Source organism: Notolepis coatsorum (genome assembly GCF_963971535.1).
Source record: "Notolepis coatsorum genome assembly, chromosome: 19".
Lineage (NCBI taxonomy): Eukaryota > Metazoa > Chordata > Actinopteri > Aulopiformes > Paralepididae > Notolepis > Notolepis coatsorum.
This window is the reverse complement of record NC_140183.1, coordinates 5,840,484-5,857,295: the sequence shown is the minus strand read 5'-3', so window position 1 is coordinate 5,857,295 and position 16,812 is coordinate 5,840,484. Positions and strand designations below refer to the sequence as shown.

Sequence of the window (16,812 nt, the reverse complement as noted above, 5' to 3'; positions counted from 1 at the left end):
CGATCATACGTTGCTGAATTGAAGCAATATTTGTTAAATAATTCTCCCTAAGAATTCAAATTGCATTGTGGTAAAGCCTAAGGTTTAGGGCTGCTGCAATTATTAATCAATCATGCGACTGTATGAAACTGAGAATTATTTTGTATAATCGTGATCATGGCTTTGAGTGAGGTTTCACTCATCACTGCTCAGCTTCACTACAATCTGGTTTCACTCATCACTGCTCAGCTTCACTACAATCTGGTTTCACTCATCACAGCTTCACTACAGTCTTGTTTCACTCATCACAGCTTCACTACAGTGAGGTTTCACTCATCACAGCTTCACTACAGTTTCACTCATCACAGCTTCACTACAGTGAGGTTTCACTCATCACAGCTTCACTACAGTTTCACTCATCACAGCTTCACTACAGTGAGGTTTCACTCATCACAGCTTCACTACAGTTTCACTCATCACTGCTCAGCTTCACTAGTCTGGTTTCACTCATCACAGCTTCACTACAGTGAGGTTTCACTCATCACAGCTTCACTACAGTGAGGTTTCACTCATCACAGCTTCACTACAGTGAGGTTTCACTCATCACAGCTTCACTACAGTGAGGTTTCACTCATCACAGCTTCACTAGTTTCACTCATCACTGCACAACTTCACTACAGTGAGGTTTCACTCACAGTCTACTTTAAACTCTCTTATGATCTCCAGAACGGTTATATGGTCAGTTACAGTTTAAAATTTCTTATTAATTCCAACTGTGGCTTATTGTCCTATGTACCAAAATTGTTAAGCTTGAATAAAAATTATATAATTTAAAGAGATTGTGGGGAAATTCTCTTATACTGTGAAGGGGGTTTTCTGGAAGGTGATTGTAAAGCTTTAGGCAGAGTGTGTTTTCAACAGGTTCTCAAAGGCTACTCTCGAGGTACATACATTTCCCTGACTGTGAAAGTATACTCATGGTTAAAGCTTTTCCGACACCCACACCATCAGAGTCAATCATAAGTAGAGACTAGAGCCGTCGTAAATCGTGGTAACCTCAGTAGAGAGCTGTCGTAAATCGTGGTAACCTCAGTAGAGAGCTGTGGTAACCTCAGTTGTACCTCAATAAACTGGCTATTCATTGAGGGACGCCGAGGTTGAAACAGGGGAAGACCACGAGACAGAGACGGTGAGTGAGCTGGACGAATCTCTACGCCTCACAGTTTAAGACTACAGGAGGAGAATCTCTACGCCTCACAGCTTAAGACTCCAGGAGGAGAATCTCTACACCGCACAGCTTAAGACTCCAGGAGGAGAATCTCTACACCTCACAGCTTAAGACTCCAGGAGGAGAATCTCTACGCCTCACAGCTTAAGACTACAGGAGGAGAAGCTCTACGCCTCACAGTTTAAGACTCCAGGAGGAGAATCTCTACGCCTCACAGTTTAAGACTCCAGGAGGAGAAGCTCTACACCTCACAGCTTAAGACTCCAGGAGGAGAAGCTCTACACCTCACAGCTTAAGACTCCAGGAGGAGAATATCTACGCCTCACAGCTTAAGACTCCAGGAGGAGAATCTCTACGCCTCACAGCTTAAGACTCCAGGAGGAGAATCTCTACACAGCTTAAGACTCCAGGAGGAGAATCTCTACACAGCTTAAGACTCCAGGAGGAGAATCTCTACACCTCACAGCTTAAGACCCCAGGAGGAGCCCGGCTGGGTGAGGACCCCTCCAGCCTCTGGACCCTTTGCACGGAGAGCTGCTCAGTAGTCTGGTACGAGGCTAATTACTGGGAACAATACCTGCATATAACCCTTAGCTCTGTATTATACTATAGCATGTACTATAATGCTGTGTGTATATATATATATATATATTTACACCCATCCTCCCCTGTCTGTACTTACCTGCACATAGTCCCTTACTATATCTATATCTGTACATATCCTACTCTTACTAGTTACGCTGCTGGGCAGTAGTAGTCATACTGTCTCTATTTATGCAACACATCTGATTAGCACTACACTCAGTAGTAGTAATTTGTATATTTTGTGCCCAGTTAAATCACCTGTACATTGTATATTGCTGTTGCACTTTACTGCTTCATTTGCACTCTGGTTGGATGCCAAAACTTATTTCCGTTGTACTGTACTTGTGCTGCATGACGACAATACATTTGAATCTAATGCAGGGATTAAAGCAAAAAAAAATCTCCTGACTGAACTTTTTTTCAGGCAAAGTCATATTCTTATTTTAACCTCCACTGTATTTCTTTTTAATAGCGTTGGCGTTTTAAGGGAGCCTACTTATTTCGGTTTCGTCGATAATCCAATGTACAGTTACCCCCCCCCACCCCGCCTACCCAACCCCCCCCCCCCCCCCAAACCACCTCCAATGTAGTCCCCCCCCCCTCCACCCAACCTCCTCCAATGTACAGTTTCTTCGTCAAATGTATATACTCTCTTTTTTAGACTCTTATTGTATCACAAACAATACTGTAGTAAATCTGGTATGTCATAAATGTATAGATGTAGCAGTATTATCTATCTGTATGTCAAGTATGTCATATATGTTATGATGAATTGAAAATGGGGGACCCTGATGTAAACAAGAGGAAAGTCTTTCTCTGGTCTGCAACTGCAACCCCTTAACAATTGTGTGTATTGAGATGTACTGTATTGTACCGATTCTGCAATATGTTATAACAATCAATCAATATTTAACAGATTGCAGAATGGGTACAATACAGTACGGCTCAATACACACAATTGTTAAGGGGATGCAGACCAGAGAAAGACGTTTGTCTTGTTTACATCAGGGTCCCCCATTTTCAATTCATAGACATTTATGACATGCACAACATTTATGGCATAGGGACATACATGACATACTACAGGACAGGTATATAGTAATGTTACATTTGTGACATATACGATATGCAAATATACAGTACTGTTACCCATAGATCCTAACAGAGATTATATACATTATGATGGGGCGGAGACTGTACATTAGGGTGGGTGGGAGAAATAAGATACATACGGTGGGGAGAGAATAGGAGACAGTCTACAGATACACCTGTGTGATGTTGCTACGGAGTTAAGCTAATAAAGGATACTCACAACCACAGCAGAGGACTCACATATTTGTACTGTGAAGTAACACGACAATGACAAATGTGTTGTTTCTGTTTTTCTTTTTGACATAGTTGCGGAACACGGAACAAGTTAACAACTCACCACCGTCTACAGCCCCCGCATCATACTGTAGCCTAGCCAGTCTCTTGAAACACTGCTATCTTCAAACTTCCATCCTCTCGTAACTTTCTTTTGTTGGGTGGTGCCGCTCATCCTTTTCGTCTGAGAACACTGCGTGTGTTTTCTTTTTAGTGGCCGGCTTACTCCTTCCATTATCGTTATTATGCTGACGTTAGCTAATAACTATGTGTTGGGGATAATGGTTCCGCACGGACCATATTGTTTGTTACATTGCTGTCGGCAAACTCGCTCAGAGTGTCAACAGAGTGTTGACATTGAGTTGATGTTAGCTGCTAGCTGGCTACCCAAATCCACAACAGCCAGGCAGCCAACCGTACAAAATAGAGTCTCAGACAATCACATCGATTTGTACAGTTAGTTAGCTCCACTCCATTGTGAAATAAAAGTTAGCCAGCCAGGACAGCCCGTATTAGCAAGCTACAGTTGCTAGGTAGCTAACCGCTAGCCACCCGAAGAACGGTAGCTAGCTAACGTTAGCCACAGCTTCAAAAACGAATTTCAATTATGTTATGAGCTATCAGCTAGCCAGCTAGATAACGTTAGAGAACGACTTGTGTAGTAAACTAACATGAATAGTTTACTGGGCCATTGTTTAATGCTTCAGTGGTGTTAAAAAGAGGACCTGCACGCTTGCTATCTTCGGTGCAAATGATACGGGCAGTGGTGCGTTATTAAAATCATCGGAGGTTGCACGCACCACGTGCACGCGCGCTCCCGGCACGTGCGCGTGCGCTCCCGCGAATGCGCATTTAATGTCCCCTCGCTTGAGCGCAGACTGGAGACAGTGCCTGATTGCCTCTATGAATGGAATGTAACACATGTCTTCACAACAGGTTGGGTGTGACTGTATCTGAGAGCGTATTTAACACACCTGACGACCGGCGCTATTGATATGCAAATAGCGAGTACTTATCATGGGGTGGCACGGAGTGCAACCCCGTCCCATGAAGAACGCATGCCTGGATACGGGTCTCTGTGACAAGACAGGTCTGTGAGGGGGAGGGCACTGTGAGCAGCATGTGTGCGTCAAGCTCACGTTTGATTGGTTAGAATGGTCAAAATGCCCTACGCATCTACAAAACATATATTATACCAGGTAGCCAATTCCGTCAGACTCTAAATCAAATTGACGGGGAAAAAAAATAAAAAAGACTGAAATCCGTCTGGAGACGGAACGCTTTAATGCATGATCTAATGTCATCTTTCTAAAGCTGCCATACCTGTTTGAGGGCAGGGTGGGCCCAGATCCACAGCTGTCTGTGGGCGGAGCCACACGTACGGGGTCTCCAGAGGAAGGTCACGGGGCCCAGGGGCAGGGAGGGGTACCGTCCCGCTCGGTACACCACCACGCTGCCCTGCCTCCTGCCCGACAGGCACAGCGCCGCGGCAAACGTAGGGCCTGGAAGAGAACACTGTTTTAGCATCAACACCTAAAAACAGTGTTTCTCAACGTGGGGTTCAGGGACAATAAATGAATGAATGTCCTCTAGCATGAGACAGATGATTAGCATGTCTACTGCTAGGGTTCTCACCCGCACCAAGTCCTGGCACCACATCACCCCCACCCTCATCCACCTCCACTGGCTTCCAGTCAATTTCAAGATCCTCCTGATCACCTACAAAGCCCTTCACTCCCTTGGCCCCCCGGTACCTAGCTGACCTCCTCCATCCCTACATCCCGCCCCGGAGGCTGCGGTCCTCCGACTCCGGTCTCCTCTCCATCCCCACCACCCCAACATGCGGACTGTTGGTCCCAGAGCCTTCTCTGTGGCCGCATCCCACCCTCTGGAACTCACTCCCTCCAAACATCCGTAGTGCTACATCCCTGCACTCCTTCAAATCCCAACTCAAAACCCACCTCTTCACCAAATTTGTAAATGACTGCCTGATTTCCCTTTTTCTTTCTTTCTTGCCTTTTGATTATTATTTTGTTGTTACGTTCACGTTGTTCCCTGTTCCCCTTCCCTTAACTGCCCCCTCCTGTTAAGCGCCTTGGGTCTCCTGAAAGGCGCTATATACATTTAAGATATTATTATTATTATGTCCCCAGTCCTCACCGGCCTCCTTGCTGGTCAGCTTGGAGAGAGCAGCCAGGAGCTGGTCCTCAGGCCCCTGCAGCTCGATGCAGCAGTGGTAGGACAGGTCCTGTACGGGGGACACACGACATAAACACAGTTACACGTCTCCCCAAGACGCAATTAAACATGGCGTCATAGAAGCAAAGCACTTTTACACAACATGCATTTCCTGTGAGCCGCCACCAGGGGCAGAACGGCTAACCAAGTTACTGTATGAGTGACAGTGGTTTCTATAGATGAGTTACTGTACGAGTGAACTAGTGTTTCTATAGATGAGTTACTGTACGAGTGAACTAGTGTTTATATAGATAAGTTACTGTACGAGTGAACTAGTGTTTATATAGATGAGTTACTGTAGTGAACTAGTGTTTATATAGATGAGTTACTGTACGAGTGAACTAGTGTTTATATAGATGAGTTACTGTACGAGTGAACTAGTGTTTATATAGATGAGTTACTGTACGAGTGAACTAGTGTTTATATAGATAAGTTACTGTACGAGTGAACTAGTGTTTATATAGATGAGTTACTGTAGTGAACTAGTGTTTATATAGATGAGTTACTGTACGAGTGAACTAGTGTTTATATAGATGAGTTACTGTACGAGTGAACTAGTGTTTATATAGATGAGTTACTGTACGAGTGCCAAACTATACCAACCTTGAGAACCTTCCAGGAACTGAAAACACATAATGCCCGTATAAATAAAGAAATTAAAATGAGTGCTTCTCATACATGAACCCCTCTATATACACCTGCCGTATATATATATATCGGATATCCACACCCTCCCCACCTTTTACATATCTGTAGCTTACATTTTTGTGTGTGTGTGTGTGTGCGCCCGTCCCAACTCTGGTCTTTGGAAAGGTTAACCTTCTGTAGTGTGGTGGTGAAAGGGTTAAACTCAATGTGGGCCGAACTGAAAGATTCCCCACTTGGCCCGATGAGAGTTCACGCGCTCCACTAGTGACGACGACTAGGTGACCCTTCCTTCCTTCCTTCACGGCTGTGGTCCTGACCTGCAGCAGACAGTGGGTGCTCGTGACTAGATGACCCCTCCCGGTGGTGCTCGTGACTAGATGACCCCTCCCTGTGGTGCTCGTGACTAGATGACCCCTCCCTGTGGTGCTCGTGACTAGATGACCCCTCCCTGTGGTGGTGCTCGTGACTAGATGACCCCTCCCTGTGGTGCTTGTGACTAGATGACCCCTCCCTGTGGTGTCCGTGACTAGATGACCCCTCCCTGTGGTGCTCGTGACTAGATGACCCCTCCCTGTGGTGCTTGTGACTAGATGACCCCTCCCTGTGGTGCTCGTGACTAGATGACCCCTCCCTGTGGTGCTTGTGACTAGATGACCCCTCCATGTGGTGCTCGTGACTAGATGACCCCTCCCTGTGGTGCCCGTGACTAGATGACCCCTCCCTGTGGTGCTTGTGACTAGATGACCCCTCCCTGTGGTGCTCGTGACTAGATGACCCCTCCCTGTGGTGGTGCTTGTGACTAGATGACCCCTCCCTGTGGTGGTGCTTGTGACTAGATGACCCCTCCCTGTGGTGCTCGTGACTAGATGACCCCTCCCTGTGGTGCTCGTGACTAGATGACCCCTCCCTGTGGTGGTGCTCGTGACTAGATGACCCCTCCCTGTGGTGGTGCTTGTGACTAGATGACCCCTCCCTGTGGTGCTCGTGACTAGATGACCCCTCCCTGTGGTGGTGCTTGTGACTAGATGACCCCTCCCTGTGGTGCTTGTGACTAGATGACCCCTCCCTGTGGTGTCCGTGACTAGATGACCCCTCCCTGTGGTGGTGCTCGTGACTAGATGACCCCTCCCTGTGGTGCTCGTGACTAGATGACCCCTCCCTGTGGTGGTGCTCGTGACTAGATGACCCCTCCCTGTGGTGCTCGTGACTAGATGACCCCTCCCTGTGGTGCTTGTGACTAGATGACCCCTCCATGTGGTGTCCGTGACTAGATGACCCCTCCCTGTGGTGCTCGTGACTAGATGACCCCTCCCTGTGGTGCCCGTGACTAGATGACCCCTCCATGTGGTGTCCGTGACTAGATGACCCCTCCCGGTGGTGCCCGTGACTAGATGACCCCTCCATGTGGTGTCCGTGACTAGATGACCCCTCCCTGTGGTGCTCGTGACTAGATGACCCCTCCCTGTGGTGTCCGTGACTAGATGACCACTCCCTGTGGTGCTCGTGACTAGATGACCCCTCCCTGTGGTGCTCGTGACTAGATGACCCCTCCCTGTGGTGCTCGTGACTAGATGACCCCTCCCTGTGGTGCTCGTGACTAGATGACCCCTCCCTGTGGTGCTTGTGACTAGATGACCCCTCCCTGTGGTGCTTGTGACTAGATGACCCCTCCCTGTGGTGCTCGTGACTAGATGACCCCTCCCTGTGGTGCTCGTGACTAGATGACCCCTCCCTGTGGTGTCCGTGACTAGATGACCCCTCCCTGTGGTGCTCGTGACTAGATGACCCCTCCCTGTGGTGCCCGTGACTAGATGACCCCTCCCTGTGGTGCTCGTGACTAGATGACCCCTCCCTGTGGTGCTCGTGACTAGATGACCCCTCCCTGTGGTGGTGCTCGTGACTAGATGACCCCTCCCTGTGGTGCTCGTGACTAGATGACCCCTCCCTGTGGTGGTGCTCGTGACTAGATGACCCCTCCCTGTGGTGGTGCTCGTGACTAGATGACCCCTCCCGCCGGTGGTGCTTGTGACTAGATGACCCCTCCCTGTGGTGCTCGTGACTAGATGACCCCTCCCTGTGGTGTCCGTGACTAGATGACCCCTCCCTGTGGTGCTCGTGACTAGATGACCCCTCCCTGTGGTGCTCGTGACTAGATGACCCCTCCCTGTGGTGCTCGTGACTAGATGACCCCTCCCGCCGGTGGTGCTCGTGACTAGATGACCCCTCCCTGTGGTGCTCGTGACTAGATGACCCCTCCCTGTGGTGCTCGTGACTAGATGACCCCTCCCTGTGGTGGTGCTCGTGACTAGATGACCCCTCCCTGTGGTGTCCGTGACTAGATGACCCCTCCCTGTGGTGGTGCTCGTGACTAGATGACCCCTCCCTGTGGTGCTCGTGACTAGATGACCCCTCCCTGTGGTGCTCGTGACTAGATGACCCCTCCCTGTGGTGCTCGTGACTAGATGACCCCTCCCTGTGGTGTCCGTGACTAGATGACCCCTCCATGTGGTGCTCGTGACTAGATGACCCCTCCCTGTGGTGCTCGTGACTAGATGACCCCTCCCTGTGGTGGTGCTCGTGACTAGATGACCCCTCCATGTGGTGTCCGTGACTAGATGACCCCTCCCTGTGGTGCTCGTGACTAGATGACCCCTCCCTGTGGTGGTGCTCGTGACTAGATGACCCCTCCCTGTGGTGCCTGTGACTAGATGACCCCTCCCTGTGGTGCTCGTGACTAGATGACCCCTCCCTGTGGTGTCCGTGACTAGATGACCCCTCCCTGTGGTGCTCGTGACTAGATGACCCCTCCCTGTGGTGCTCGTGACTAGATGACCCCTCCCTGTGGTGCTCGTGACTAGATGACCCCTCCCTGTGGTGCTCGTGACTAGATGACCCCTCCCTGTGGTGCTCGTGACTAGATGACCCCTCCCTGTGGTGCTCGTGACTAGATGACCCCTCCCTGTGGTGGTGCTCGTGACTAGATGACCCCTCCCTGTGGTGCCCGTGACTAGATGACCCCTCCCTGTGGTGCTTGTGACTAGATGACCCCTCCCTGTGGTGCTTGTGACTAGATGACCCCTCCCTGTGGTGCTTGTGACTAGATGACCCCTCCCTGTGGTGCTCGTGACTAGATGACCCCTCCCTGTGGTGCTCGTGACTAGATGACCCCTCCCTGTGGTGGTGCTCGTGACTAGATGACCCCTCCCTGTGGTGCTCGTGACTAGATGACCCCTCCCTGTGGTGCTCGTGACTAGATGACCCCTCCCTGTGGTGCTCGTGACTAGATGACCCCTCCCTGTGGTGCTCGTGACTAGATGACCCCTCCCTGTGGTGCTCGTGACTAGATGACCCCTCCCTGTGGTGCTCGTGACTAGATGACCCCTCCCTGTGGTGGTGCTCGTGACTAGATGACCCCTCCCTGTGGTGCTCGTGACTAGATGACCCCTCCCTGTGGTGCTCGTGACTAGATGACCCCTCCCTGTGGTGCTCGTGACTAGATGACCCCTCCCTGTGGTGCTCGTGACTAGATGACCCCTCCCTGTGGTGCTCGTGACTAGATGACCCCTCCCTGTGGTGCTCGTGACTAGATGACCCCTCCCTGTGGTGCTCGTGACTAGATGACCCCTCCCTGTGGTGCTCGTGACTAGATGACCCCTCCCTGTGGTGGTGCTCGTGACTAGATGACCCCTCCCTGTGGTGGTGCTCGTGACTAGATGACCCCTCCCTGTGGTGCTCGTGACTAGATGACCCCTCCCGCCGGTGCTCGTGACTAGATGACCCCTCCCTGTGGTGGTGCTCGTGACTAGATGACCCCTCCCTTCCCTGCTGACCTGCAGCAGACAGTGGGTGCTCATGGCCCGGTAGGAGGCTCGGTAGCACTTGGAGGCGGGCCGCTGGCCCAGGCAGTAGCCCCACTGCTTGCTCATGTGGAAGCGCTTGGCGTGCCAGATGTGGGTCTCCAGCCACATGTTGCGCCTCTGCCGCCGGTTGAACTCCTTCAGCAGGTTGCCGTGACGACGGAGGGCCTTGCGACTCTTCGTCTTGGACTGCTCCTTCTTCTTCTTCTTGGCCGCCTTGTTGCTCTTCTCCCGCTGGGGGGGGGGGGGGGGGGGGGGGGAGATATCACTTTCAGAATTGATGGAAGTGTCACCACAAGAATTTGAATCACAGGAGGACACAACAAGGAGCAATCACCACCGACTCAAAAAAGACGAATGATACTTTTAGAGAATTTTTACTCGCAACTGTATAGCTCAGAGGTCAACTTTGATCATGTAAAATTTGAAGCGTTTGTTGAAGGTCTCAAAATACTGAAATTATCTGAGGAAGAGGCTGGGGAACTGGGGAAGCCAATCACTCTTATCACTCTCAGAGAGACAGTAGCTGAAATGCAGAGGGGTGAGGCACCGGGATGGGATGGGGTCCCGCCTGAGCTTTACTTGGCATTCTGGGACCAGTTGGGCCCATTGCTGTTCGAGATGATTCAACATGCTATTGAACAGGGGGGATTCTCGAGAGACGTTAACATGGCCTTGATCTCCTTGTTACTTAAAAAAGAAAAGGACCCTAATGACTGTGGCAGTTAACTATGAAGTTAACAATCGTTGCCACCGTAGCCATAACCTCATTAAGAACATTTTCCAAACATAAAGCACACATAACGCTCATTTACCTTAGCTTTCTTAGCTAGCGGGGTTGCCATCATGACATCTACAACTATGCAAAGATCAGGCGGATAAGGCATAATCGATTAAACGTGCCGTGGCCAGGTATGGAAAGCAAGCCAGCTAGATCTTCCAGACAGGGTTGTCTGTCTGTCTGTCTGTCTGTCTGTCTGTCTGTCTGTCTGTCTGTCTGTCTGTCTGTGTGTGTGTCTGTGTGCCTGCCTGCCTGCCTGCCTGCCTGTCTGTCTGTGTGTCTGTGTGTCTGTCTGTCTGTCTGTCTGCCTGTCTGCCTGCCTGCCTGCCTGTCTGTCTGTCTGTGTGTGTGTGCTTCACACCATGTTGTTGGCCAGGTCCCTCAGCCGGCAGGGCAGCCTCTTGGTGTCGTGGCTCATGGCTCTCCTCCTCATGTGCTTGGGCAGGGTCTCGAACACGTGGCAGGTGCCGGTGTTCTTGGTGACGGCCTTCAGCATGGCGGTGACCTCCGCCGCTCTGACCGCCGCAAACCGCTTGGCTGCGGAGGGAAGGTAAACAAAGTCAACACCACGGCTACTAACACTACTACCATTATTCTTAGGGCTGACCTTCCAAGCTTTTCTTTATTTTTTTATCTTATGTTGTGGGGCTTGTACAGCACTTCGGTAAACTTTTTTTTTTTTTTTTTTTTTTTACTTTGGCCATTCCGCTGGCTCTTTTTTGCGTTTATCGCATTTACTCTGGTCAAGAATGACCGACAGAAACAGGCAGAAGGGGTACAGATGGGGGGGAAGACACTCTGGGAAAGGCACGGCTGCAGTCCGGGATTCGAACTCGCTAAACCCCAGATCTGTGACGAGCACGGTTGTCCCCGGCGCCGAAATAGCGCTCGAGGTACGCGGTGAGCTACTGGAGCTCCCCAACTTTGTTGTTTTTAAATGTGCTCTATAAATAAAGTGGATTGGATTGGATTAATTAAATGGATAATGAGTCGGGAGCTGCGCTGCCTGGGCGGCTGCTCTCCGTTACACAGCCAACAACATTACGGTACATTACATAATTATGTTGCAACCTTAGTCTATAAAGCAAACAATTATATAAATATTAAGGCTGTCAAAGTTAACGCGGACCGTATAAACACACGTTATCGCCCGATTCTATTAACGCCACTATTTTTTTTAACTCACGATTAACTTAAGAGACAAATAAATGTTTTCTTTTTTTTTATTAATTTTTTTTTACTAGACTTCACTCAGGTGTATTATTGATGCTCTCATTGATACTATGTTTGTTTCTGAAAAGTGTGTGTGTGCGTGCGTGTTTGAGGGTGTGCGTATGCAAGTGTCGGGCTAGGGGAGCTGTCCACCATGTATGTATGTGGTGCTGAACTTTGCGCACGATTGCTTGGTAACGTGAGCTACGTCATGTCTGATTGATTGAAAACTTTATTAACAGATTGCAGAATGGGTACAATACAGTACGGCTGCTCGACATTAGCCTGGTAACGCGAGTGCTGTCATGTTAACGTTAGCCGCCTCAGTTAAACCTTGCGACACCTCGTTAGATGAGGCTTGCGAATCCCCCTCGTCGGATTCCTATTTTTTTCCGTCTATTTTTCGCTCAAAATAAAAATTAATAGGCAAATGCGAGTGAATGGTCATCTCATGTATGTATGTAGCCGTTTGTCTCCATCGCTTTGTTTCCCCCAATTCAGATTTAGGGTTATGTATCTCGAGGCTGGAGCCAGCATTTTTGGAAATCAAAATATAGTCACCCTAGGATACAACCATAATAATAATATGGTTAATAATAATATAATAATAATGTAAAAATGATCATTAAAAATACCTGATTATGAGATAAAAATGTGTCTTTAAAATGCTGTTACGATGCATGTAGCCTATATGGATGGAATATTGTTGATATGGCACACTAGTTAACAAGAGCATTTCAAACTGGCACTTCATGTCAAAAAGGTTGCCGACCCCTGCTATAGAGAATTGTCAGTGCTGTAAAGTTTAAACCTTTTTAAATCTTAGACAAACGAAACACTTTGCTTTTATGAAATATTGTAAGCCGTCATTTGAGGCTTTATAAAAGCAGCACAATGAACACAAATCTGTCAGTGCCGAGTCCGACCTCATCTTAAATAACAAACGGCATTGCTTGTTGTAGTTAACAAAGAGAGGCAGAGTTAATGAGGCATATGACGTTCGCTGCATTGGAGGTGCAAGATTTTGCAGGTGGGAGGGGGGATAAAAAAATATATATATATATATTTTTTTAATATATTCAAATTTTATTTGCCCGTTCAAATCCCGTGCCCATCAAACGAAGCTTCGAAGTATTTAAGACAGCCCTAATTATTTTAAACTATTTTATGCCGGGCTGAATGTCACGTACACACAGTTCATACAAAGATATGTCCGCTTTTTATTCCTGGACACTGACAGTACAGACTCAAGTGCATTCATACATGTAATAATTCAGATAATTGCTATTAGGGCTGCTCGATTATGGCAAAAATCACAATCGCGATTATTTTGATTGCTATTGATATCATGATTGTTAAACATGATTACTCATTGATTTGAGAACATCATATGACGACGGCTTGTTTATTTGATTAATCCTTCTTCTCGACCAAAGGCTGCCTTTCTGTCATCTTCTACAAGTTACCAAAGACGTTTGAAAATAAGTGGGAAAACATGCCGTGGCCCCTCCCTCTCAGCACGAGCTGAAACTACCGTTTGGGCTCGAGGGGGAGGAGTGGCGGAGCTGTGAAGGAAGGGTGCGCTGACTTTATAACACAAGACGAAATGAGGCATGTTTCATCTCGATTATCTTGTTTTCATGGACGTGGGAAGACAAAGTTTACACTTGATTAATTACTATTCCATAAAATACCATCATACTCAGGTTAATGTGTGTGTGTGTGTGTGTGCTCAGGTTAATGTACATACAGTGTGTGTGTGTGTGTGTGTACTCAGGTTAATGTACGTACAGTGTGTGTGTGTCTTTACCGGTGATGTACTTGGGCATCTCCTTGGCATAGCCACCTCCGTTTCTCTGGTGTCCACGGACCCACCCGCCCTTCTGGGACGCGTCATAACCGTCCTTCTGCTGGGACGTGTCATAACCGCTATGACCTGTTGGAAGATCATTCGTTCAGTTAATCGCAGCGACTGGTAAATCACACATCTCTAAGAGCCATCAGTAGAGGATTTATTATTGTATTTATTTGTTGTCTTTTAGGAAGGGGTGGCATGCAGTTTGCCCACCACAACGATGATATGACGATAGACATTAACAGCTGACACTGACTTTTACAAAAGGGCTGGATGCTGCGCTGAGGTGTGAAATGTGCTGATGCACAGAGAGAGAGAGAGAGAGAGAGAGAGAGAGAGAGAGAGAGAGAGAGAGAGAGAGAGAGAGAGAGAGAGATAGAGAGAATGAGGGGTTGAGAGAGAGAATGAGGGGTTGAGAGAGAGAGAGAGAGGGGTTGAGAGAGAGAGAGAGAGAGAGAGAGGGGTTGAGAGAGAGAGAGAGGGGTTGAGAGAGAGAGGTTGAGAGAGAGATAGATGAAATCCATTAGATAGATACCAGGGACCGGGGTGTCGTCTGTCCTCTGTGGGGTGTGCCCTTCATTCTTTGTCCTGTCCCCGTCGTTCTTAGGGGTAGTGTCCCGGGTGGAGTCTGTCCTCTGTGGAGTGTCCCCTTCCTTCTTAGGGGTGTCCATCACATTCGCATGAGCGGAGGAGGGATACTGCACACTGATGGGTTGATTCCTCATCTTCTTCCCTCGCATCCTTTGTTTAGCGTTGGCTCCAGACATTTTCTAAAAAAAAAAAAAAAAAGGGACAAGATATGTTTTCATATGTGTGGTGATGGTGGCATGTTGTTGTAACGTAACGTTACTGAACTGAGAGACAAGTGTCTCTGGACTCTTCACAACGCTCTGCCACTCTGCTAGCTTAACTCGGACTAGGCAAGTGTACAAACGCTGAATAATTAGTTAGTGTTATGATCATATACTCACCATTAGCTAGATTTTGCAATCGCGATTATTAGTCATAAACCATGCTGCAAAAAGGGAGCTTCCAACCGGCCTTGCAACACGTGTTTCTGCTACATCCGGTTCCGGATATGACGTCAGGGTTGATGGGGTATAACGTGGTATCCACGCAACACAGAATTCCGCAATAATAACATATCTGTATATTTTATAGGATGACAACTGGTCTTTTTGTACGAAGACGTACCAAAACTAGTAATTAAGTGATATTTGAGTCTACATTGAGAGAATAGCTCAACGTGGAAAGGATACTTTTTTTTCTATCTGACTCTCGGATTTAGCGAGAAACGCAGTACACACGTTTGACCACTTGGTGGCGCCAAACACCGAGGAAATAAGGTCCGGTAAAGGAGTGGTTTTGATTGATTGATTGATTGATTGAACATTTTATTAACAGATTGCAGAATGGGTACAATACAGTACGGCTCAATACACACAATTGTTAAGGGGATGCAGACCAGAGAAAGACTTTCGTCTTGTTTACATCAGGGTCCCCCATTTTCAATTCATCATGACATATATGACATACAGATACTGCTACATCTATATACATTTATGACATACCAGATTTACGAAATACAGTGCTGTTTATGATACAAGAAGAGTCTAAAAAAAGAGAGTCTATACAGTTGACGAACAAACTGTACATTGGAGGTGGTTGGGTGGGGCGGGGTTGGGTTGGGTAGGCCGGTGGGGGTAACTGTACATTGGATTATCGACTAAACCTTACTTGGTCCCAAGAAGAGGGTCTCGTGTATTATTGGGTTTAATGGGACATTTATTGTACATTGGAGGGGGTTGCGTTAGGACATTTACAGGGGCCAGTTTCGAATTGCAGTCTCTCGTAGGTGCTCTTTGAGAGTGGTTTTGAAAGTGGGTAGTGATTCATTCATTTACAGCTGTGGGTAGGGCGTTCCACATTGATGTGGCATAATTGCTAAACGTGTTTAGTCCCTTGTTTGAGCCGAATCTGGGTTTAACATGATTTGTGGAGCTCCCTCTGGTGTTGTGATCATGGTATTCAGACATTTGGGAAGTATTTTGACATGTACATGGGTACCTTAGTCGTATAGTGTATCTTGTAGACCAGGCCCATTGCAAGTTGCTGTACTGTCGTCTTCTCTAAGCCATCCTAGGTTGTCAAAGTGGGCAGGGGTGAGGTGGGTTCTAGGAGTAAGGTCAAGTAGTAGTCTGACCAGTTTGTTTTGAGATGTTTGTCATTTTGTTTTTAGAGCCTTTGAGGTGCTTTGGTACCATGAGGTGCAAGTATAGTCGTAGTACCCTTGAATGAGTGCTCCTGCCAGAGTCTTCAGGGTATTCTTGTTTACCAGAGAGGAGATCCGGTACAATAATCGAGTTCGTTGGTTGACTTTTTTTTGTATTACATTGGATGCCATTTTGTCACAGGAAAGATTTGCCTCTAGGATGGAACCTAGGTATGTAATTTCATCTTTCCTTGTGACAATATTGTCACCCACTGTAACTGAGAAGCCGTCGGTCTTGCTGAGTTTGTTATTTGAACCGAAGAGAATGGACTCTGTTTTACCCATGTGTAATGATAGTTTGTTATCAGCGAGCCAGGTGCAGATTTTGCCTAGTTCCGAGCTGAGGGTTTTTTCAACCTGTAACTTGTTCTTGTCAGAGACCAACAGGGCTGAGTCGTCCGCGAACAGGAACAAGTTGCAGTCACAAGCTGACGACATGGCATTTGCATAAATTAGGAACAGTATCGTATTTTGATGACATATTTCCCCCTGGCTGGGACCCTCATCTCCAAATGAGAAGGTATTAGACTGACATAATTAATTATGTCAAGACTTCCACAACCGTCTGTACTGTAGGTGAGGAGATTTAAACCTCATTCTCAGTCATTAATCTCTTCTATAAATGAAATAATCGTTGTATTTTTGCTACCCCTGGTCCCTTCAGATTTTTTTATTTTTTAGCTTTTTTAAATGTATACATTCAGAAGAACCCGAGATGCTCGTTTTCCCAGCTCCTCAACCGTAGTAGATTTGTAAACACAAACATAACCGTTGCGACTGTGGCTCAGGAGG

The 16,812-nt window shown here is 47.7% G+C and overlaps 1 protein-coding gene across 1 annotated transcript in view; it reads right to left on the bottom strand.

Annotated features, from left to right (window-relative positions):
- The window catches only part of pop1 (POP1 homolog, ribonuclease P/MRP subunit), a 39,995-nt gene extending 25,187 nt beyond the window's left edge, over positions 1-14,808 (bottom strand). Inside the window, exons 1-7 of the mRNA XM_084335931.1 lie at positions 14,720-14,808; positions 14,284-14,518; positions 13,704-13,829; positions 11,043-11,218; positions 9,874-10,134; positions 5,318-5,405; positions 4,481-4,659 (exon numbers count right to left, since the gene is read on the bottom strand). Of these exons, the coding sequence (XP_084192057.1) occupies positions 4,481-4,659; positions 5,318-5,405; positions 9,874-10,134; positions 11,043-11,218; positions 13,704-13,829; positions 14,284-14,518; positions 14,720-14,722 (1,068 nt within the window). The 5' untranslated portion in view covers positions 14,723-14,808. The remainder of the gene's footprint in view (positions 1-4,480; positions 4,660-5,317; positions 5,406-9,873; positions 10,135-11,042; positions 11,219-13,703; positions 13,830-14,283; positions 14,519-14,719) is intronic.
- Between the last annotated feature and the right edge of the window lie 2,004 nt (positions 14,809-16,812).